The sequence below is a fragment of the Bombyx mandarina genome, chromosome 03, assembly GCF_030267445.1.
Source record: "Bombyx mandarina strain Sakado chromosome 03, ASM3026744v2".
NCBI lineage: Eukaryota > Metazoa > Arthropoda > Insecta > Lepidoptera > Bombycidae > Bombyx > Bombyx mandarina.
In genome coordinates, this window is record NC_143210.1 from 13227014 (window position 1) to 13252401 (window position 25388).

Genomic DNA, 25388 nt, shown 5'->3' on the forward strand with positions numbered 1-25388 from the left:
TTTCTTTATTCAAAATTTTTAATAGCAAATAGCCGATAATTAGGTACTGAAATTAAGTTTTTGAAGACAAAAACAATGAACTTTGAAAACGAAATATTAGGGGTTAAAGTATGAAATTGCCGATTTGTACTGAAACATTGAAATACGTTTTTTTTTTCATTTAACATTGTTATTTAATCGAAATATCTTTATACCTTTGCAATAGAGCTCTGGTGATCTAGATTCAACAAGCTGTGTGAAAGCATTGGGTACTGCCTCTTGGGAAGAAAACTTTTTATCGCGTAGAAAATTGTCCAAATCACGAAGAAAATGGTAGTCCGTTGGAGCAAGGTCTGGCGAATACGGAGGATGACGTATGGTTTCTAATTGCAGTTCCTGTAGAGTTAAAACGGTTTCTCGTTCTGTATGAGTTCTCGCGTTATCATGGAGCAATAATGGTGAAGATCGATTCATGAGTCGGGGCTGTTTCACTGCAGGTTTTGCTATCATTGTACGGAGTTCGGCACAGTAGACATCTGCCGTTATTGCTTGACCAGATCGGAGAAAGCTATAGTGAAAAACACCATGCTGAGACCACCAAACAGATACCATTACCTTTTTATTGGTAAGCTTTGCTTTAGGACACTGTTGCGGCGTTTGACCTGGGGTCAACCATTGCATTTTGCGCTTACGGTTATCGTAAAGAACCCACTTTTCATCACATGTTCCAATATTCCTTCATTTCTATATCGATTCAACAAGGCAACACAAGTTTCAACACGCGTTTCTTTCTGCAGATCAGTCAAATCACGAGGCACCCATTTTTCATATTTTTTATTTTATTGATTTGATGCAAATAAGTCAATATTGTTGGTGAGATAACGTTAAACCATGCCGCTAATTCCTGGGTAGTTTGGCTCGGATCGGCTTCCACCATCTCTTTCAATTCAGTGTTATTCAGATGTGTGGGTCTTCCACGTGGTTAGTTCTTCAAATCAAAATTTCCATCACGAAAGCGTTTAAACCAAAATCACACGGTGCGTTCATTACCAGTCCCCTCTCCAAACGAATTACCATTTGAAAAAAGTTTCACTCAAAAATCTCAAACCATGAAGATTCTTTGTCAATTCGAAGTACCTGTTACAATAAAACGGCAATTTCATACTATAACCCCTGTTATTATTATTTTATTATCTTTATTGCCCTTTTAGGCAGACGAGCATACGGCCCACCTGATGTAAGTGGTTACCGTCGCCCATGGACTTCAGCAATGCCAGGAGCAGAGCCAAGCCGCTGCCTATTATAAGTCGGAATCAGTTGATACAGTCACTCTCTTGGTCTGGACATTCATCAACGGGTACGCATTTTCCAGATTTGTCGAACAAGAAGCCATCATCACAGTGGCATGTTGGGAGCAATGCCGCTACGCAGCTGGTGTGTGTCAGGTCTGGATCTTCACAGGTCGGCGCGCAGGGGTTCATTGTCAAATGAGAATTCTCAGGACAATCTGTAAAATACGAGATAAGAGAGATGCAGTCAATCTACATGGCCTCGCACAAGCTCACAACGTGAACACACCTTGGGACATAAGCTCGAACCTTAGTGGTGGTAGGACCTCTTGAGAGTCCGCGCGGGTAGGTACCACCACCCTGCCCATTTCTGCCGCTTTACGTTATATTATTGGACTATTTTTGTTAAGTTTTTGTTGAACTGATGATGAACTGAACGCTTAACGATCTTTTTTTTTTTACTTGGAGAAGATTGTCGTGGGCAACAAAAATGAAAGGAAAGGTCATACACAGTGAAGGGAGAAACATAATCCTGAAAAGGAAACATAAAGGAAAATTGTTACTGAGCAATTGGGATACAAATTTAAAAATTGCAAGAATGCCCGGGTGGTCTTAATACAAAAACCCGATATCGCTATATTCTAATGTACCTATATATAATATATTGTTAAAAACAATAAATGAAAAGTAAAATCTAACAAACATTTGTTTACATTTTTAAAGTCATAGTGAATCCTTTTTTCAGACCATACCTAAGCGGCAGTGTGACGTAATCGATGCGAGGTGCAAACTTAGCTTGGTCGAGCTGTACTTGTTATCGCAAGTGCGGGTGAGAAGTGTGGGTAAAAGTAACCATAAGTTTAGTATAATAAATAATGATAATAATAGCCGAGATGATATTAGAGTATTTAAGGATGCGGTATAGATTGCACCACGCAGTGCAGTCCGCCCGCCATACGTTATAATAAGTTTTTTGACACGATTGGGGCCGCCACTAAACCTGGCCGCCATAGGCCGGGGCCTTAGGGTAAATCCGCCACTGAGGATAGCTCGTGCTGGTTCTCAATACTGCCCCACCACAAGTAATCACCGAAATGTTTAGTTATTTTCTTTCGTATTAATCGTGAGTACCTACACTCATTTGAGACAATCCTGTTATCTCGTTTTTACCATCGCAATTCACGACACGAGAGCGGTTTATCCATATCTAGAAACACTGCATTCAATGCCGATTAATTTACCTCTACGATGTTTTCTGGGCGTTGTGAAACGTCGCAGTATTGCTATCGTTCACGAGCAATGATAACCAATCCAACTTTTTTTTATTGCCGACTATGAGGGCTATAAAAAAAAACTTGTGTTTAATCTGTAACTTTATTCTGATGGAGCCCTATGAAGTTTTATTTATTTATTTTTATTGCCCTTGTAGGCAGAAGAGCACACGGCCCACCTGATGGTGAGCGGTTACTGTCGCCCATGGGCTTCAGCAATGCCAGCGGCAGAGCCAAGCCGCTGCCTACCGCTTAATACTATACCACAAGCCTCGTTTGAAGAAGGACATGTCATAGCGCTCGGGAAACACCGTGGAAGGGAGCTCATTCCATAGCCGGATGGTACGTGGCCAAAAATACCTCTGGAAACGCACTGTGGACGACCGCAGTGGCTCCAGGTAGTATGGATGAACTCTACTCCGGTGGCGGGCGGTGCGACGGTAAAAACGAGATAACGGTATCAATAAATAAATTGAAAATAAGTGAAAATAATTACTCACCTTTTTCAACCGAACCCTGGCTGGCTGCGAGAGCCATCAGGGATACGAGCAGGAGCATGGGGAAGTTATGTTTGGCGGCCATCTTGACGATATGCTGCGAATAAGTTCGGTAATAATACGCGGTGCCTTTATATATTATTTTGTACGCACGCGCTGCTGTGTTTGTGTAGTGTTTAGTGATGTTCGATGTGTAAATGATACGTATAAATAATATTAATGTTTGCACTAGATTAATTAAATTTTATACTAATTTAAAAGAGGTAAATTTTGTTGTATTCGGAAATATTTCCATGCAGAGATACAAAGATATTGCTTCTTCGACCTCATATCTCGGGGTAGGTGGCGTAATCAGGATGTCCGTGTGCTCCAGTATCTACTATACACGAATGACTTTGGTTGACCCATTTAGAGCATTTCATAATAATCATTTAAATAAAAAAACACAGGTAAGTCATGTTTTAAGCCATCGTCAAAGCGACGTGTGCCCTTGTTTTATTCGTGCTTAATTAAAAAAAACATTACCGTGACATACAAAATAACATAGTTAAAACAAAAACACTTGAATAATCAAACTGGAACGAGGCTGAACTAATATGAAATTTTATACGAGCAGTGAATTAATTGTTGTTGGATTCAATATTAAAATCATTAATTTAAAAGCAAAAATATAAAATGGTTTTTTCATTTCGAACCGAATCGAAGATATTGAAGTAAGATAGTTGCACAAGTGTTAAAAGTTCCCGCTTTGTTTGATGTTTTTTTCCTACCGAAGCTGAGAGCCTTGAGAGGCTATTTCAGCGTAACCTTAACTAGTAGGTGAGCTCACGGGGCTCAAACCTGACGACGTTGCTAACACGAACCCTAGCAAGAGTCGTGCTTTGCAGAATCTACCACCGGATCGGAAACGCGACCCACTGAGAAGATCCGGCGAGAAACTCAGTGGGCTGTGTCTGTGGGTTAATTAACTCGTCGAGCCCTTCGTCGCAAGCGACAGGTTCGACGAGTACGATGACCGGTGCTTGAGGTACCTAAAAGCACCGTTAGTGGATCGGGAGGATCCGAAATGACGTGTTTTGGGCGACGTCGACTGCTTTCCATTCTGTCCGCAGGATAGGGAATGTAGTTTCCGGAGGCCACGATGAGAGGGTTCTCGTGTCGTGCCGCTTTATCGAAGTGGCGCATCGATGCCGACTGTAAATACTTACTGATGGACTCTAAGTCCAGGTCGTCATGGAGGTCGACGTTCCTGACGAACCACGGGGCTCCGACGGCTATCCTGCAAAAACGGGATTGAATAATTTGAAATGATTTTAGGTGAGTGCGAGCCGCGTGAGCGAACACTACACTTGCATAGGTCATGACGGGGCGTATGCAAGTTTTGTAGAGTGTCACCTTATTTATAAGGGACATTTTACTTCGCCCTTAGAAATAAGGTTCGCACGGTCGCGAACCGTCTTTATATGGGGGCGGAATGTCATCCTTCTGTCGAGGGTGACGCCTAAGTAATTGACCTTCGGGCCCACGGTATGGGCTGGTCGTACATCATGATTGAGCGAATGGCGGAGGCGGAGGTGTCGACGCGCCTAGTCGGGAGAGGGAAGCTCAACGTGGTGTTCGGAGGGCGACCCCTTTTGAAGAGCACCGCTGTGCTTTTCGTGGGGTTGATGTCGATGCGCCACTTCCGAAACCACTGCCCCATGGTGGTAGCTGCGGTCTGAAGTCGCCGATGTAACAACGACTTTTTCCTACACGAGTATTAGATAGCCGTGTCATCGGCAAAGAGTGCCAGATGGGTCTCCGGAGACCGGGGTATATCATTGATATACAAACTGAACAGTAACGGGGAGAGGGCGGAGCCTTGCGGGACTCCGGCTGTAACGTGACGAGGGCGGGAGCGCGTTCCCTCGACTCGATATCGGAACGAACGGATCGACAAGTAGTCTCCTATGATGAACACGAGTCTGTCTGGCACTCCCATTTTATACAGTTTGTATATCAAACTGTTGTGCCAGACTTTGTCGAACGCCTTCGCTATATCGAAGAAGAGGGCTCTTGTCGGGATGGTGTTCGATATAGTAATTAGCGTCCTATTTATCCGATCCGGTGTGCTTAGTGCGAGTTCATTACCATTCTCGATAGCGTAAAAGTTAACCCAATTTCGTGTGCAGTTGGAACAGCGCCCCTAGCGGCAAACGTACGCAAACGATCCCATTTCATACAAATATGAGTTAACTTTTACGCTATCGAGAACGTTAGAAAACTGGCACTAAGCACACAGTTGACGAGTAAAGGCAAAGCTGCCATCAATGGGCTCCAGTAACCACTTAACACCAGTTGAGCTGTGAGCTCGTCCACCCATCAAAAAAGACAATAAAAAAAATGAAAAAAATAAGATACTTTACGTGGTAGGACGTCTTATGAGTCCACATGGGTAGCCCTATTTCTGCCGTGGAGCAGTAACGCATTTCGGCATAAGGAGCGGGGCAGTCGTTGTACTGTAAAAACTTAGACTTTAGAACTCATATTTTTTTTTTTATTGCTTAGATGGATTGACGAGCTCACAAGCCACCTGGTGTTAAGTGGTTACTGGAGCCCATAGACATCTACAACGTAGATGCGCCACCCTCCTCGAGATATAAGTTCTAAGATCTCAGTATAGTTACAACGGCTACCCCACCCTTCGAACCGAAACGCATTACTGCTTCACGGCGGAAATAGGCGGGGTGGTGGTACCTACCCGTGCGGACTCCCAAGAGGTCCTACCACCTGTAAATCCCAAGATAGGTGGCGGCATTTACGTTGTAGATGTCTATGGGCTCCGGTAACCACTTAACATCAGGTGGGCCGTGAGCTCGTCCACCCCCATAAGCAATAAAAAATAAATAAAAATTGTTCATCGATACTTCATTATCCGACCAAGTACCGCCCAACGGTTTATCGTAATCCATTTCATTTTGTTGAATAATAAATTTTGACACGAAAATACAGGCGTGTTTAAGTCGTAAAATGGGGTTTTAACTAAATTTAATATACACGACACACAGAAATCATTGGTTACGTTGGCATGTGTTTTGGTCAAATACAGTATACGTTTTGTTTTATTTATTTATTTATTAGGTGGCTGGACGAGCTCACAGCCCACCTGGTGTTAAGTACGTCATACACGTCATCTCGGATCCTCCCGATCCACTAACGGTGCTTTTAGGTACTTCAAGCACCGGTCACCGTTCTCGTCGAACCCGTCGCTTGCGACGAAGGGCTCGACGAGCAAATTAACTCTCAGACACAGCTCACTGAGTTTCTCGCTGGATCTTCTCAGTGGGTCGCGTTTCCGATCCGATGGTAGATTCTGCGAAGCACGACTCTTGCTAGGGTTCGTGTTAGCATCGTAGTCAGGTTTGAGCCCCGTGATCTCACCTACAAACGTTAGGGCGAAGCTGAAATAGCCTCTCAAGGCTATAAGCATAGGTTAAAAAAAAATGGTGTTAAGTGGTTACCGGCGTCCATAGACATCAAAAACGTAAATGCGCCACCCACCCTGAGATATAAGTTCTAAGGTCTCAGTATAGTTACAACGGCTACCCCACCCTTCAAACCGAAATGCATTAGTGCTTCACGGCAGAAATAGAGAAATAGGAAGCGTGGTGGTACCTACCCGTGCCGAATCACAAGACGTCCTACCACCAGTAAAATACCTTCTTATTTTCTCCATTGAGTGGTGAAACAGATCTTGTCGATACGTCAATTTGGGTGTTAAGACAAAATATCTATATATTGATACGTGAAGCAAAAACTTTGTACCCCTTTTTACGAAAATGGCGCTTACGGAGGAGTATGAAATTTTTCACACTACTAGAGAATATAGAGAAGCAGTGCACAATGCAATTTTTTTTATAAATAATGCATAAAAGATACATTAAATTAATAAAGAAAATATTACACACACTACCATGTATATGACACACACACGCATACATACCATTTGTTTATTGTCAAACTTTTCTTATTGCTTATAGTCTGTGGTCAAATTGAGAATAGATTAAATATTGTTTGTAAAATGTCTAAAGTGTAGTCTTAGCGACATCTGTGAAGAAATAGAATTCTTTGAAGTAGAAGTCTTGACAATAGAATCATAATAGTGTATATTATACAAACTTATCATCTCTGTTTACGCCATCTATTGGTCAACTGGAACAGACTGCTTAATTCCATCATTTTAAATTTATCGAATGCGCCATCTACCGACGTAACTTTTTTTTGTTTGATTCTTTCCGATTCCATTTTTAAGTATGTACAATTCAAGAAAACTTTTCAACGACACAATGCGATTAATTTATAAAATTATATGTAATGTATCAAAGGAAGATTAAAGGTGGATTACTATTATAAAAACGGCCTATTTTCATTTTAAAATCGCTAATACGACGAGGAACGAACCTGCTCCTGCACATTTTGGACCTTCGATCACGGATTACCTAGCTGACGAAATCGGAAAGCAACCAGGACCAGCTAAGACGAAGATATTTCTACAATAAACGAAGAAGACGAAAAGAAAAAGCAACGGTCAGGTCTTTGTTCCCGGCTACTCCGTTCCTAAAACGATTTGTGCTAAAACCGTGTGTTTTTTTTAGTTACAGTGCTACACTACCTACATATCATTTTGTTTGTTTCGCGCTGCGCCGTGGATGCTTTCACGTAAGTACCTACCGCTCATCACACGTAGACCATCAAAATGCCTGGCGATAAGGTTAGCAAATTGGAGGATCTTAAACGGCAAAGGGGAAACTTTAAAGGTCGACTAACTCAATTTAAAAAATTTATTGATACGTTTACTGGTGCAGTTTTAACACAAATACAAGTGGCTGAAATACAATTAAGAATACAGGCAGCTTGCGATATTTATAAAAGATATAATGATGTGGAGATGGATATAGAATTGCTATTAACCGAGGCCGATATGTCTTCTAACGCGGATTATGTCGAATCATTTGAAACATTGTATTTCACCACAATGGCTGTCGCCAACTGCTTGGTGAACAGTGCAGACAATTTTAACAGTTCTATAATGCTTAATCAGGAAAATTCATGTTCACAAAAACCGGTTAGTGTTAAATTACCTTACATAAAACTACCTTCCTTTGATGGATCATACGACCACTGGCTTGAATTCAAAAATTCGTATATTACTATGATTCATAAACGTACAGACTTAGACGAAATACAAAAGTTTCATTATTTACGGTCTGCGCTCGACGGAACTGCCCTGCAAGTGATCAGTGCCTTAGAGTTTACTCCTTCCAACTATCTTCACGCATGGGAGCTTCTAGAAAATCGTTTCCATAACACTAGGCTCTTAGTTAATAATCATGTAAGGTCGCTATTTAATATCCCTTGTTTAAAACAGGAATCATCTTCTTTAATTCGTAAGTTAATGGATACAGTGTTACGTAATTTACGCGCTCTTAACACTTTGGAGGAACCCACCGACGCTTGGGATACTTTAATTATCTATCTAATGGTATCGAAGCTTGACTCATCAACAGAACGCGAATGGGAGAACCATAAGGGTACGATATCGTTGAATAATTCTAATCAAAAATATACCTTAGACGACTTGCTATCGTTTCTTAGAAACCGAGCCGACATGTTGGATATGATTAGTGCCAATCATAGTAGAACTAAAGATAAGCCGTTAATTTATGGTAGTAAAGTTAATAGTGAAATTAGTAAGCGTTCTTCTAGTTCAAATAATTTTCATAGTTACGTTACATCAAAAAACGAGAAATCCTTTTCAAACAATAAATTATATACGTCAAAGGGGGCTTCTTATAAAAAATGTGTATTGTGTGAGCAAAACCATGCACTTTATACTTGTATCGCCTTTCTTAACATGTCCGTTAAGGATAGGTTGAAATATGTTGATGATAAAAAACTGTGTCGTAATTGCTTAAGAGCAGGTCATATGATAAGTGAATGCGTGTTTGGTCCGTGCAAACAGTGTCAGCGGAAACACAATAGCTTATTGCATATAGGTTCGAGTAGCTCTCAAAACGAATTAAATGTGTGTGTGCGCGAAGACTCGGGTTCAGTGCCGAACCGGGTACATGCATCTACGTCTAATGCGTTGCATTGTCTGCCCGATAATACGAGTGGCAGTTACGAGTGCAATAATAATAGCGAATTTAAGGTATTACAGACGGTCTTACTCTCTACAGCGTTGGTGGAGGTAGCCGATAATAATAACGTTTTTCATACAGCTCGTGCGCTTCTGGATAGTGGGAGTCAGAACTGTTTTATTACCGAGAAAATGTCAAATCGATTAAACGTGTCAAATATACAGTCCACGGTTCGAATAACGGGTGTAGGACAAACAATCACACAGTCCAGTCACTCGTGCGATATTAATATACGATCAAAACTAAACGATTATCATGCTAAGATTCGATGTATTGTCTTGCCGAGCATAACATCCAGTTTGCCCACGATAAGCATAGATTCTAGCTTTATACGAATACCTAAAAACATAAAACTAGCAGACCCTAACTTTGATGTCCCCGCAGATATTGATTTACTGATAGGTGCCGATAAGTTTTGGGATCTTTTAGATGCGGATAAAATACGTCTTCCGAGTGGACCATACTTACAGAATTCGAAGTTAGGATGGTTAATAACCGGCCCTGTCTTTAATAATACGTACTCGCATACTACTAATAATGTTCAGTGTAATTTTACACAGGACATTGGTAGGCAGCTAAGGTTATTTTGGGAGCTCGAGGAGGTAGCCCTATCACCTCGTGCAATGCTTTCGGAAGATGAACAAAAATGCGAAAAGTTATTTATCAATACGAATAAACGTGATCGAGAAGGTAGATTTTCGGTACGGATACCGCTAAGGGAATCAGCTGATGTGTTAGGTGATTCATATACGTTAGCGAAAAAACGATTTTTATCACTAGAACGTAAACTTGAACGTTTACCGGAATTTAAACGTATGTACACAAATTTTATGCGAGAGTACCATGACTTAGGTCACATGTCTAAGGTAACTACGTGTAGTCAACCTAACTATTATTTGCCACATCACGGTGTTATTAAAGAAAGTAGTTCAACTACTAAGTTGCGCGTTGTATTCGACGCTAGTGCGGTAACTAGTTCGAATAAGTCCTTAAATGATATACAATTTCCGGGACCTGCGTTACAAAACGATATTTTCTCTATATTGTTGCGGTTTCGACAATATAAATTCGTAGCTTGTGCTGATGTAGAAAAGATGTTCAGACAAGTTCTCATTCAATCTGACCAACGGTCACTTCAACTAATATTATGGCGCGAAAATCCTACGGATCCATTAGAGACGTATCAGCTCAATACGGTGACGTACGGAACCGCTTCAGCGCCGTACTTGAGTATGAGATGCATCAGACAACTTGCGCTTGAGTGTGATGATGACGTCATCGCGCGCGTCATCACGCAAGACATTTTTGTCGACGATCTTATAAGCGGCGACGACGATTATCATAATTTGTTACGTATTTGTGAGAAAACTTCTCAAATATTACATTCCGGGTGTTTCCCTTTACGAAAATGGAAATTTAATTTAGACATTTCGCAGAATAAATCAGCAGAGCATTTTATAGGCGAACATGCACAAACTAAAACACTAGGGTTGGGCTGGCATAACACTATTGATGAATTATATTTTGTAACGAATATTAATAGCGATCATTGCGAATTAAATTTAACTAAGCGTATAATGCTATCTATCATATCTCAAATATATGATCCCTTAGGACTTTTGTCACCAGCAGTCATAATATCAAAATATTTTTACAAAATTTGTGGCTAAGCAGAATTGATTGGGATACTCCTGTTTCTGGAGACATAACTAAAGCTTGGAAACAATTTATTTATTCATTAAGATTTTTAAAGGAAATACGTATCCCTCGTCACGTAAGGAGTGAACATACTCAGTATACGGAACTTCATATATTTACCGACGCATCCCAGAGCGCGTACGGTGCTTGCGCCTATATTCGCACATACAGTGATGATTCGGAAATAACAGTTCGTTTGTTATGTGCCAAAAGTAAGGTGGCTCCCTTGAAATCAATTAGTATTCCTCGTTTGGAACTTTGTGGTGCGTTGGTAGGAGCCAAGTTATATAAAAGAGTTAGTGAGTCGCTTAGATTAAAATATAACAAAGTTTACTTCTGGACAGACTCGACGATAGTCATGGGTTGGATTAAGACATCACCACATTTGCTTAAAACATTTATACAGAATCGAGTAACCGAAATAAATGAACTCACAGGCGACTTGGTGTGGTCACACGTAAATGGCAAGGATAATCCCGCTGACTTGTTATCGAGAGGTTGTAGTTTAGATCTATTAAGAGATAGTGATTTATGGTGGTATGGCCCGTCGTTTTTACGCGAGTCATATTTAATAAACATTAAAAATTCCGATATACCGAACTGTCAAACTTTACCAGAACTAAAATCTAAGCAAGTGAGTTTAATTTCTACAGAATACGATGATTTAATTGACTTTAAGCGATTCGAATCATTTACGAAATTAAAAAGAATAGGTGCTTATGTACTTCGATTCATAAATAATACACGCGCGAAGGATAGCCGTCAAACCGGTTCCTTAACTCTTAGTGAATTGAACGCGTCACAGCGAATGCTCATTAGATTAGTGCAAATAAGGTCGTTTCCGGACATTTATAATAATTTAATCAACAAGATTCCAATTCGAACAAATTGTAAACAATACAACCGTATTTCTAGTTTGAATGTTTTTTTGGACGATTATGAAATAATACGAGTCGGTGGTAGACTGAGTAACGCGTCGTGTTTCAAGTTTGATAAAAAACATCCTGTTTTATTATGTAGTAGACATCCTTTCACGGTTAGCTTATTTAGATACGAGCATAAGCGATTGTTACATGGCGGTCCGCAGCTAATGTTGGCTACTATGCGTGAATATTGGTGGCCGCTAAATGCTAAAAATTTAGCAAAGAGGATAATACGAGAATGTGTGATGTGTACACGTATTAAGGGTAAAACACTGACACCTATCATGGGTAACTTACCTTCTGAGCGCCTGGAACCTAGTTTTCCATTCATGAAATCAGGTGTAGACTACGCGGGGCCAGTATTCGTATTGAACCGTAAAGGGAGAGGAGCTCGTCTTTTTAAGGCTTATATTTGCTTGTTTATTTGTTTTACGACACGAGCTATACATTTGGAACTCGTTACAAGTCTTTCCACTAATGATTATATTTTGGCTTTAAAACGGTTTATTAGTAGGCGAGGTAAACCCAATATCATATTTTCAGATAATGGGAAAAATTTTATTGGTGCCGAAAAGGAATTCCCTTTGTTTTTAGAAAACCATTCCAAAGTAATTACTGATTATGCAGCCGATAACGGCATTGCATTTAGATTTATTCCGCCGTATTCCCCACATTTTGGTGGTCTATGGGAGAGTGGGGTGCGATCGTGTAAGTATCACCTAAGACGCATAGTAGGTAATGCGAGATTAACTTATGAGGAGTTCACCACGGTTTTGACGCAAATCGAAGCCGTATTAAATTCTCGCCCTTTGTCACCGCTATCCACAGATCCTACTGACTTTACTCCACTTACTCCTGCCCACTTCCTACTAGGTCGACCGTTGACAGCGCCTGCATCTGAGGATCTGACAGATAAGCCAACATTTCGGCTAGCGCGCTATGATCGCATCGAACAATTACGTCAACATTTCTGGCGACGCTGGTCTACGGAATACGTCTCGGAGCTGCAGTTACGAACCAAGTGGAAGATCAGGAAGGATGACATCGCCTTGGATAGCCTAGTTCTCATAAAGGACGACAATTTACCACCCTTGAATTGGAGGCTGGGTCGCATAGTACGTTTGTATCCTGGAAGTGACGGTGTGTCTCGAGTCGCCGATATTCGTACTGGTACAGGGACCATTCGACGTTCATTTTCCAAGATATGCCCTCTGCCACTCCAATCAGCGGAAGAAAATGAAGATGAAGCGTGATTTTATTTAGAAACCAGAGATTTCAAGGCCCGGGGGATGTTTACGCCATCTATTGGTCAACTGGAACAGACTGCTTAATTCCATCATTTTAAATTTATCGAATGCGCCATCTACCGACGTAACTTTTTTTTGTTTGATTCTTTCCGATTCCATTTTTAAGTATGTACAATTCAAGAAAACTTTTCAACGACACAATGCGATTAATTTATAAAATTATATGTAATGTATCAAAGGAAGATTAAAGGTGGATTACTATTATAAAAACGGCCTATTTTCATTTTAAAATCGCTAATACGACGAGGAACGAACCTGCTCCTGCACAATCTCAATTAATTATAGTCTAATTACGACTACCAGGAGACCACTAGTTAATAAATATATAATTCGTTTATTCATATTAAGTATGTAATTGCCGATTTGTGCTGAAAAATTGAAATTGTTTTTTTTTTCATTTAACACATTTATTTTATCAATGTATCTACCACTATTATGTGTACATTGCTGCCATCTAATAGGAATACTTTAAACTATATAATATTGTATTATAATACTTCAAAAACAAACAATTTAATAATATAAAAAAAACCAAAAGTTATAAAAACCAGTTTTTTTTTTTTAAAACAACATAGGTATTTTTTATTCCGTCTTAAAACCTTGAAAGATGTCACCGCATGGAACGGATGTAATTAACTTGAAAAAATTTTGTTCAAAAAAGAATTTTAAGGTTTCAGTAACGTATTTTTCAATGCTCTATTAAATTTTTAACCGGCTTCAAAAAAGGAGGAGGTTCTCAATTCCAGACTGATGACTGTTTTTTTTTTTTTATGTTTGTTACCTCATGTTGAAGTATTAAGCGGTAGGCAGCGGCTTGGCTCTGCCCTTGGCATTGCTGAAGTCCATGGGCGACGGTAACCACTCACCATCAGGCGGGCCGCATGCTCGTCTGCCTACAAAGGCAATTAAAAAAAACATAACTTTTGACTGGGTGAATCGATTTTGATGATTCTTTTTTTATTAGAAAGCTGACGCTTCCCGTGTGGCCCCATTTTATTTGGTCCAGTTCTGATAACGGTATCCATGAGAAAACCATGTAAGTCTTAAATTTGCCTTAAGCACGTGCGCGACAAATAAATGAATAACTCAATATCACGCCAATCGATTTCGATGGTTATTGTTTTTAGTGTATATTAATTTGTTTTGGAATATCTTTTTTTTCTATTTGAAGTCGGTTTTTGTTAAAGCATATCTATTTACAATTATTATATTATTACATGCTTAAAACTGAAACAATAAATTAACAAAAAAAAATAAAAAAACACAGGAATTAGCTACTCGCTTTCTTGCCCAAAGATCTTGATCATACTTCTTTTATTTTCCAAAAAATCGAACACAACCGAAATCTTTAATTGATTGTAAGCTCACGTAAAAAAGTACGCTTCCACCAGAAAGGAAACAATATACAGACTGCAGTAGTTCATTTAAATTCTGTACCAGGGCCCTGAAACTACGATACTTTAAGATTTTTTTTTTTGTATGGAAACTAACGACATCTTATAGCGAGTGCCCATAAACTTATATGTTGTTAAAGTAAAGGCTTCGTCAAAGAGAACGCGTAATTGGCGCGCGTCAGAGCGCTATGCTATGACGCCGAGATGTGTTGTACTACTACGATGAGCGCTATAGCGCTGGCGCTCTGTTTGACGGTATGTTACCGTAGTAGTACAACACATCTCGGCGTCATAGCGCGGCGTTAGTTCAGCGCTCTGACGCGCGCTAAGAACGCGTTCTGTTTGACGAAGGCTTTGAGGTACTTAATTATTGTGTAGCTAAACAGAGAAAATTAAAAATTAATAAATCATACAAGTCTTTATTTGTTATAGACAAATTGATTAAATTTTATCAAATAGTGGTATGTGAAAATTTACAAAATCCTTCATTAAAAATAAGATATAGGATAGGTAATTTGTTACCGCCATCTACAGGACCAATGAGAAACAAATCGAAACAAAGCCATCTAGTGGCCGACGCCCGTAAACATTTTTGTTGAGTGCTTGAGTTGTTTATCTATAACTAATTTATGTGTATTATCTATGTTCTGTACTGATTTATTTTAAATTCCACTTTTAAAATTCATTCCATGTTTCGTTCCATTCATTCCACGTTTTTTTCTCGACTACCCAATTTACTTCCTTCTCCGCCGTTTTTAATATAGATCGATCCCACTATCGCCGTTGCTCTCACCAGTAGTCTTGTAAAGGGCTTACTTAGGTCAGCGGGAATTAAATAATACGTCACTTTACACTAACTTGTATTTATTACTATAACTATACTGAGACCTTAGAACTTATATCTCGAGGTGGGTGGCGCATTTACGTTGTAGACGTCTATGGGCTCCAGTAACCACTTAACACCAGGTGGGCTGTGAGCTAATTTGTTACGCTGACGACACGTTGGTCGTAGCTCCGGGGAGGGACTACCGGGAGTCTGCCCGTCTGGCGTGTGCAGGCGTGGCACACGTCGTCACCAGGATCCGACGGTTGGGGCTCGAGGTAGCGCTCGACAAAACCCAGGCCCTGCTCTTTCACGGGCCGGGACGAGCGCCGCCTGTGGGTGCCCACCTCGTGATCGGAGGCGTCCGCGTCGGGGTCGGGGTGACCGGTCTTCGGTACCTCGGCCTCGAACTGGACGGTCGGTGGAACTTCCGCGCTCACTTTGAGAAGTTGGGCCCTCGGCTGATGGCAACGGCCGGCTCTTTGAGCCGGCTCCTTCCAAACGTCGGGGGTCCCGATCAGGTGGCGCGCCGCCTCTACATGGGGGTGGTGCGGTCGATGGCACTATACGGCGCGCCCGTATGGTGCCACGCCCTGACCCGCCAGAACGTCGCCGCGCTGCGACGTCCGCAGCGCGCGATCGCGGTCAGGGCGATCCGAGGATACCGCACCGTCTCCTTCGAGGCGGCGTGCTTGCTCGCCGGGGCGCCACCCTGGGACCTGGAGGCGGAGGCGCTCACTGCCGATTACCGGTGGCGTAGCGACCTCCGCTCTAGGGGGGAAGGGCGCCCCGGCGAAGGAGTAGTTCGAGCGCGGAGGCTCCAATCTCGGCGGTCCGTGCTGGAGGCGTGGTCTCGCCGCTTGGCGGACCCGTCGGCCGGCCTCCGTACCGTCGAGGCGGTCCGTCCGGTCCTCGCGGACTGGGTGGGCTGTGACCGCGGATGCCTCACCTTCCGGCTGACGCAGATGTTGACCGGCCATGGGTGTTTTGGCCGGTACCTCTTTAAGATAGCCGGAAGGGAACCGACGGCACAGTGCCACCACTGCGCGGACCGCGACGAGGAAGACACAGCGGAACACACGCTGGCGCGTTGCTCTGGATTCGACGAGCAACGCGCCGCCCTCGTCGCGGTCATAGGAGAGGACCTCTCGCTGCCGCGCGTCGTGGCTACGATGCTCGGCAGCGACGCGTCCTGGAAGGCGATGCTCGACTTCTGCGAGTCCACCATCTCGCAGAAGGAGGCGGCGGAGCGAGAGAGGGAGAGCTCTTCCCTTTCCGCACCGATCCGTCGCCGTCGAGCCGGGGGCCGGAGGCGGGAATACGCCCGTACGTCCCGGCCCCTGTAGGTGGCGGCCTCCCCCCGGTGAAGGTCAAGGGGCGACCTGAGGGGGTGAGGCCGCGCGGCGCGCTACCAGCACTCTAGCGCGCTGCCGTGGAGTGAATAGAGCGACCGGTCGACGGTGTATCGCGTCCCGACCCGGCAGGCTGGTTCTGGTCCAGCGGGGTATTCCGGGACACCAGCGGCACCGTCTGGGCGGCCCGACGGGCTGCCGTACCGAGACGGCCGACGTTTCAGAGCCTTCGATTCGCCTCGAAGGCTCCGTCGGCTGGGCGTCCTTGGGGTGAGCCGCGCCGTCTGGTTGTAGTGTTGACCGCGGTAGCCCCCCTACCTCATCCGGGTTCTGACCTCGGAGGGGATCGGACGTCGGGTGTAAGAGTGCAGAGGAGTCGTTTAGTGGGTGGGCTCTAAAATCCTTGGGCCCGCGGTCTGCTCACAACACCATGCAGATCGTTGAGTCTCACATACCCCGCGCGCCCCTTTTGCGCGGGGACCTCGTAGGAGGTTCGGCCCTCTACTCGAAAAAAAAAAAAAAAAAAAAATGTATGTAATTTATCGAAAATATCGAAATATCGGATTTACAATCATGTTTTACAAATTTAGTTACGGTTAGATAAATTAACTTAATTGGTTTGTGTAAATTATGTTGCATTCTTTTACAGGTACAATTGTGACTCCGTTGCAACAAGCCAAAAAACAACTTTCGTTAGAGGAAGTAATACAAAAAGAAAAGAAGTGGGATACTAACAACTCTAATTCAAAAAAGATTGACAAACTCATTGGCGAAATGATAGCGCTTCAAAATTTACCTTTTAGCTTTGTGGAAGGACTTGGATTTCGTCGTCTCATACAAGAGTTAGCACCGAAGTATAATTTTAGGGGACGACATTTTTTTACTGATTTCGTGTGCAATGAGCTATACATAAAACTTGCTGCAAAAGTTAAAGAATTAATTGAAAAATATGATTATAAGTCGTTCACTACTGATATTTGGACAGATCCCAGCTCAGGCGTTTCTTTGCTTAGCCTAACTTGCCACGGAGTATCAGAAAACTTTGAACGATCGTCAATTGTGTTAAAATGCGAGACTTTTGATGACCGTCATACTAGTGATATCATTGCAGAAAAATTTAACACAATGCTTGCTGAATGGAATATTTCAAATGAAAAAGTGCATTGCATGATACGAGATGAAGGCTCTAATATGAAAAGAGGGATGCGATTAGCATTGCTAAATGATTTAGATTGTACCGTTCATAAGTTACAAATCGTTTTACGGCATGGTTTACGATCGCAGGAAAGCATAGAAGACGTCAAACAAAAATGTAAGAAAATTATTTCTCATTTTAACCATTCAACCATTGCTCAAAAGCAACTTGAAAAAATTCAAGACAGACTTAATCAACCACATCTTAAAGTATTCCAGGATTGTGTGACGCGCTGGAACAGCACGTTCTACATGTTTGAGCGTTTTATGAAGATAAAAGATGCATTAAGTCTTTATGCCAATGATCATAATATTGAATCAATTTTGCCTGAAGAGTGGAAAGTAATAGAATGCTGTCTTGAAGTATTGAAACCGTTTGAAGAAGCCACTCGTGAAATGAGCAGCTCTCAAGCACTCATATCATCTGTGATTCCTATCATACAAATGCTTTTGAAAAAACTTGACGTCTATTTAACAAAACCACGAGAAAGTGATAGTATTCGGTTGGCAGTTTCTAATCTGAAATCACAATTTTCAGCGAAATTTTCTTCTTTGGAAGATAACAACTTATATGCAATTTCCACATATTTAGATCCTCGCTATAAGCATAAATTTTTCAAACCAGTCACCGAAGAAAAAATAAAAGATGAAATAATAAAGATGGTGAATGATCCTGTCGTGCCTGATTCTCCTAAGTCGCCGGCGGAAAAAACAAAAAGAATGAGAATGGGAGATTCTCTCGATCCTGAACCAGGAACATCCAGTATGAGTAAGAAGACTTGCTTAAAAAGCGATCTTGCCATGATGTTAGGTTCATCGAGCGAAGATGAAGGTGAAGGAGAACCGGACAACAGTAGCCCCGATGCTCTTCTCCGCAAAGAATTAGTTATTTATCGTAACAAAAAAAGACTAGATTTAGATAAAAATCCACTTAATTGGTGGAAAGTTAACCGTTGTGAATTTAAAATTCTCTCCAAATTAGCATGCAGATATTTATCACCTCCACCAGCCAGTGTTCCCAGCGAACAACTATTTAGTGGAGCTGGGTTAATATATAATCCACTAAGAAACAGGTTGGAAGCTGAGAAGGCTGCAATATTGCTATTTATTAAATATAATTCACCAATCTTTAACTTTAATTATTAAACAAAGATTTTTTTATTATGCAACTAGAAGCTTAAAATTCTGTTGTGTCATAAGTAAAACTAAAAACTGGTGTAACTTTGTTCTAATAATATGATTAAATAAATAAAAAGTTAAAATTAAATTGATTTTAGTTTAAAATATAGGAAGTTTAAAATAAGGGAATTTAAAAGGATGTTTCAAAAATAAATAAATAATTAATTATCCTTTTAAAATCCGCATCCGCATCGAATCCGCATCCGCAGATGTGTACTTCTAATAATCCGCATCCGCACTTTTGCATCCGCGGATGTCTAAATTTTTGCATCCGCAACAACCCTGATTCGAACACCGGTGCATCACTTCAACACGAATGCACCGGACGTCTTATCCGTTAGGCCACGACGACTTCAGGTTCTTTAAGGTGTATTGAATGATATTTAGCGTTTACAATTTTAACTAATACACATATAAATAGTACACAAAAAGAACACCACTATTATGTACATAAAAACATCGGTTTGCTATTCAAAATTGATAAATAAATAGGATAAGAGGAAAAAAGTACCGTATTTTTTTGTCTCCTACACAAAAGCCTTTTATTTCTACCATAAAATAACGATGGTGGCACTTTTCTACGTGTATATTTTTTGACTCCCTTGCAACGCTCTTCAGTAATCCTGCTCTTCAGGTCACACATCAGTACGTGAAAAATCAAAGCAAACACTGAATGGAGGCGCCCAGTTTCAAATTGCGTTACTCAAGGGCTCCCGTGATCGCTCAAGGCCAGACCCTTCTCGTACAGACCGAATATATACTCATGGTACAGCGAAGAGAGTCCGGTTCGAAGCGATCTTCTGCGATCTTAGATAAGTCATTCATTCAATTGGTTTGTTCGCGTTCCGCGTTGCTATTGTGGCCGCGGTACATAAATACACATACTGCAATATTACGTACAACCGGTAAATAACTAGTCAGGTCATAAGTATTGTCACACAGTAAAAACTTTTCTTTTAGAATGCTGGCCACAAAAAAGTTTATTGAATTCGAATTTCGAATTGTTCATGAAAATAAAAATGTATACTTTTAGAATTTTACTCATTTTTAAATATGAAGTGGACGCTTAAAGAAAACCGTGTTGCAGTTATTGCGTTGCATCGTTGCGGTTACGCGCCAATTCAAATTTTTAACATACTGAAAAATAATGAATATAACCAAAAGATTCGTTTATCGTACCATCAAACGATACAATGAAGACTCTAGTGTAGATCACAGGTCAAGAAGTGGTCGCCCTCGGTCTGTTAGGACTCCAGCAGTGATAAAAGCTGTGAAGGCGCGAATTCAAAGAAATCCCAAACGTAAGCAGAAACTGTTGGCCCTTCAGATGGGGTTAAGCAGAACCACGGTGAAAAGGGGGTTAAATGAAGACTTAGGACTTAGGACAGGAAAGTATTTAGGAAATTCAGTATTTTAGGAAATAATAAATTACGTAAAATAAAAATAAAATCGTAATTCAAATTATCAATTAAAATAACAAAATATGTCTCTTTATTTTTGTTTGACAACATAAAATTACCTAGAAATAGAAATAATTACAAAATAGAGAGAGAAGGGATGAGAAAACGAAAAGAAAGAGGGAGAAAGAGAAAGGTATTATTGTTATATCGGAACTTAGGGGCAATGAAACGACCGTACGTAATAACAGCTGGTTTATTACTACTGTGAGCGGAGCGGGTCGCGATATACGAAGTACATAACAAACACTGCACTCCTTCCTCATTATTTTGAAATCCTGACAAAGAAAACAACTAATTAGCTTATCGTTAATTTAAAAATACTTCTTATAATTTACTACTTTTCTTGTCCTCTTTGGTCGACCACACTGTCTTTCATTATCTGGCGCCCTCTCTTCTAATCTCACGTTATCGGGGTCATCTGATGCTACAATAGGGTAATCAGGTTCACACTCGGTCGGCAGGCTGGCAGCTGCGATGTTTTCACTAGCCTCCTCCCATTCATCGCCCTCCTCATCCTCCCCCCTCACAATGCCAACGTTATTGCCGTGCGTGGGGGCCGATACTGGTGCCGGCTCCGGTACCGGCGATATAGGTGAGGACAGCACTAACTCAGAGCTAGGCTGCGATACTGATTGCACTGTTGTGGGTCGATCCGGGACTGAAATATTAGCGCCTTCGATGGAAACAACATCGCTCACAATTGTTTTTGATCTAGCATCCGTGTACTTCCTAATCTGATCCAAATGTCTGACACACGTTGAATCACAGTTTTCAAAATTGATCTGAAACATTCTATTGCCTAAGATATTCGTTATTTTTCCTTTCATCCAGCTAGCCTTTCGAGCAATAAAAAATCTTGCCCAGACTATTTCACCTATTTGGAATTGTCTAGATTTACTTAGTTCTTTATTAGGAACAACTGCATTATCTTCCACTTTTTTAGTGGGTAATATTAAATCTAATCTTGTTCTTAAATTACGTCCAAACATCATACTTGCAGGTGATGCGCCTGTTGTGCAATGTATACTATTACGATAATCGAACAAAAATCCAATTAATTTTTCTTGAATAAGCCGTGGATTGAAATTAGTATTATATTTATTTTGTTCGATTATACATTTTAACATTTTTCGGCAAGTTTTCACCGAGTTCTCGGCTTGGCCGTTACTTGCCGGATGATAGATCGGTGAATTTAAGTAATTTATACCGTTATTTTTACAAAATTGTTGAAATTTCACGGAACATATCTTAATGTCGTTATCTGATACAATTTCGTTAGGGATACCGAAAACTGAGAATAATTCTTTCAGTTTCAATATTAACGCACTAGTGGAGGTGCCGCAATTCATATGAATGCATTCGAGCCATTTACTAAATGCATCGATAACAATTAAATAGTGTACCGTTTGCCCTATAGACATATAATCTATGTGAATACGGTGCCATGGGGCAGGCGGGCGCGGCCAGGGCGCGGGGGGCGCACGGGCCGGCGCGCTGCGCTGAGCGGCGCATACGTCACAGCTGCCAACTAAACGCTCAATATCGCTGTCAATACCTGGCCACCACATGCGACTTCGTGCCATATTCTTCGTCTTAACGATACCGAAGTGAGCACAATGTAGTTCTTCTAACATACGATCTCGAAATACCGCCGGAATGACTATTTTATGTCCACGAAACAAACAACTATTGATAACTTCTAAATCAGTTTTACACATAAAATAGGGTAATATTAATTTGCAACTAATCTTACGCGGCCAACCCTGCTGCATATAATTAATGACTGTTTTAATAGTTTTGTCATTGGCGGTGGCATGCTGTATTCGTTCGAAAGAGACTGGTTCTTGTGTTGCATCCATAAACGAGATAGCACTATGCTCCTCGCTTTGTTTCCTATCAGCTGACCCGTTCGGTTCGTAAGCTAACGGCGCTCGGGAAAAGTAATCTGCCACAATATTGTTTTTGTTACTTATATATTGCACAACGTAGTTATAAGCAGATAACATAATAGAATATCTTTGTAAGCGTAGCGCGGCGGTCACTGATATGCCGTTTTTTTTTCCAAAAATAGATAGGAGCGGTCTGTGGTCTGTTCTTAATATGAATGGTTCCTGACACCCATACAAATACTGATGAAAGCGCTTAACGCCAAACACTATAGCCGTCGCCTCTTTATGAATCTGACTATAATTCTTTTCGCTTGGCGATAAGGAACGCGAACCGAACGCGATCGGCCGTTCTGTACCGTCGCTGTAGCATTGCGCGAGTACCGCGCCGAGACCAGACGGGCCCGCATCCACTGTCAATGTTAGCTGCGCCCTCGGATCGAAATGTGATAGTACGCGGTCCGAGGCGAGTTCTTTTCGCACGGAATCAAACGCAAGCTGCTGTCGCTTATCCCAGTGCCATTTTATGTCGTCTTTTAATAATTCGTTCAGCGGACTTAATAATGAGGATACGTTAGGAATAAAATTCCTGTAGTAATTAATTACTCCGAGAAATCTTTTTAATTCTAGGACATTTGTGGGGATTGGGGCTTTTAGAATTGCATCTACTTTACTGGGACATGTTTTAAGACCATTTTTATCTATTTTAAAACCTAAATATGTGACACTGTCCTGGAAAAAAGAACACTTTTCTTTTTGAAGCCTTAACCCAGCATTTTGTAATCTACCTAGCAATAAACGAAGTCTCTGCAAATGTACGGTTCTACTTGGGGCTGTTAAACAAATATCATCATACCAACACGACACTCCTTCAATACCTACTACTAGAGATTCTATTGTGCGCTGGAAAATAGCTGGGGCATTCGCGAGACCGTACACTAAGCGTGTATATTTGAAAAGGCCTTTCGGTGTATTTATAGTTGTGAGGTCTTGAGAGGCTTGAGACAAACAAATTTGATTATAGGCATTACTTAAATCTAGCTTAGAATAATGTTCTCCGCCGCCTAACTTCGCGAAAACCTCGTCTATGTGGGGTAATGGATATTTGTCAATTTTTAAAACTTTATTTAGGGTACAGGAAAAATCTCCAGCTATTTTCACTTTACCATTCTCCTTCAGAACTGGTACTATGGGCGTAGCATAATCTGAAAACTGTACTGGTACTAATATACCTGCTTCGACAAGCCTATGTAATTCTTCTTCAACCTTGTCCTTTAGAGCAAACGGTATTTGGCGTGGCTTAAAAAATTTAGGTGTTGTATTTTCTTTCAAGTGTAAATGCACTTCATATTTATTAAAACGGCCCAATTCATCTCTCCAAATGTCAGGGAATTCATTCAAGATCTGCTGCACCTCTTGGTATTCCGCTCTAACTGATAAATTATTATTGTTACACATAGAAACTAAACTCATATTAAATTGCGTCATGAAATCCCGCCCTAATAATGGTGGACCACCTTCTGAAATTACATAAAACGACATAGGCTTCATAATACCATTGTAACTTACTTCACAATCGAAATAACCTACGGGCGTAACTTTATGCTTAGTATAAAGACAAAATACTATATCAGACTTACTTAATTTGTATAATGGGAAGTTATCCCTGTAAAATCTTTCTGAAATTACACTACGAGCAGCTCCGCAATCTAATTCCATAGAATAAAACTTATTATTTATAGAAATGTTCAACTTAATAGGATCGTAGCGAACATACCTTAAATTATACAAATCACATTTTTTACATTCGTGTCCATCGCTTTCGTTATCATTCATATTATTTAACGACAGTTTTCCGACCTTTTTGACACTGCACACTTTCTTAAGGTGACCCTTTTTACCACAAATCATACACTTATAGTCTTTGAAACGGCACTTTTCTACGGAATGACCTTTCAACCCGCACACTGCACAGCGCGCGGCTGCCGCCGATGCCCACGACGACTCCGCCTGCGCCGAGGCGCCCCGCGCCCCACGCTCGCTGACACGATACACCATCTCTTGTTTGATAAGCTGCTCACCACCATCAACATCAGCTCTCGCCGCCCGCGCACACGCAGTCTCCTGGGCTATTTCAACAGCTCTTGAAAGCGTTAGGGAGTTCGAGTCTTGTTCGAACAATCGATCTCTTTCTGGACCTACCTTCAGGCCTAGAATAAATCGATCACGTAGCAACGTATCTAATTCTGTACCGAAATTACAGTGCACGGCGAGTCCCCTCAGACGTGCCGCCCAATCTTCGACTTTCTCACCGTCCATTCTGATCGCACCATAAAATTTTGCCCTGTCGGCAAAAGTCGATCTTTTCGGTTGAAAATGTCCGTTGAGTACTCTAACCAGCTCAGTCCATTGTATTGTTTCTACCTCCTTAGGATGTACAAGGTTCCTCACAAGCCGATACGAATCATCTGAAAGATGTGCAATAAGCACGGAGCACCAATCTTCAGCTAAAACTTTGTTCAACTTTAGGAAATTTTCTAATTTCTTGTAAAAGATCTGCCATTCTTGGGTTTTATAATCAAACTCAGATATGTTTCCTATAAGTTGAGCCATTTTTTTTATATGTATAATATGCACTTGTGGGTAATTCGTCGCCAGTTGTTATATCGGAACTTAGGGGCAATGAAACGACCGTACGTAATAACAGCTGGTTTATTACTACTGTGAGCGGAGCGGGTCGCGATATACGAAGTACATAACAAACACTGCAATTATACACTACTCGCTTGTGTATGCGACTGTCGCGCCTGTGCACGTCTCATTTAACGGTTTTATTCCACGCACTTTTTTCCACAGATTTTTTCTTACGGTTTTACTATCATATTTTTTTCAGTTCGGTCGCGCAGCAAAATCCCTATCCCCTCCAAGCCTGCCGTAAGGAACTTCGTTCCAAAAAC

At 41.3% G+C, this 25388-nt stretch overlaps 2 protein-coding genes and 1 long non-coding RNA gene across 3 annotated transcripts in view; 2 read left to right on the top strand and 1 right to left on the bottom strand.

Annotated features, from left to right (window-relative positions):
• On the bottom strand, positions 1-3141 carry LOC114242355 (fungal protease inhibitor F). Its single transcript, XM_028173481.2, has 2 exons — positions 3040-3141; positions 1-1486 (listed from the first exon to the last, which is right to left on the bottom strand). Exons 1-2 carry the CDS (start codon positions 3119-3121, stop codon positions 1293-1295), a joined length of 276 nt encoding a protein of 91 aa, XP_028029282.1. The 5' UTR covers positions 3122-3141; the 3' UTR covers positions 1-1292.
• The window catches only part of LOC114242401 (uncharacterized), a 31082-nt gene continuing 7178 nt past the window's right edge, over positions 1485-25388 (top strand). The window contains exon 1 of the long non-coding RNA XR_016325352.1: positions 1485-2106. This is a non-coding gene — a long non-coding RNA (uncharacterized LOC114242401). The remainder of the gene's footprint in view (positions 2107-25388) is intronic.
• On the top strand, positions 17286-18957 carry LOC149503334 (zinc finger BED domain-containing protein 4). The gene is made up of 3 exons (XM_089738543.1): positions 17286-17307; positions 17362-18801; positions 18896-18957. Exons 1-3 carry the CDS (start codon positions 17286-17288, stop codon positions 18955-18957), a joined length of 1524 nt encoding a protein of 507 aa, XP_089594669.1.

Bases quoted from the DNA above. Each gene is read 5' to 3' on its own strand.
- LOC114242355 (XM_028173481.2), bottom strand. From the start codon at position 3,121: ATGGCCGCCAAACATAACTTCCCCATGCTCCTGCTCGTATCCCTGATG. The intron at 1,487-3,039 runs GTGAGTAATTAT...CGTATTTTACAG, and splicing joins CCAGGGTTCGGTTGAAAAAG to ATTGTCCTGAGAATTCTCAT.
- LOC149503334 (XM_089738543.1), top strand. From the start codon at position 17,286: ATGTTTTACAAATTTAGTTACG. The intron at 17,308-17,361 runs GTTAGATAAATT...ATTCTTTTACAG, and splicing joins GTTTTACAAATTTAGTTACG to GTACAATTGTGACTCCGTTG. The intron at 18,802-18,895 runs GTAACAAAAAAA...ATTAGCATGCAG, and splicing joins CAAAGAATTAGTTATTTATC to ATATTTATCACCTCCACCAG.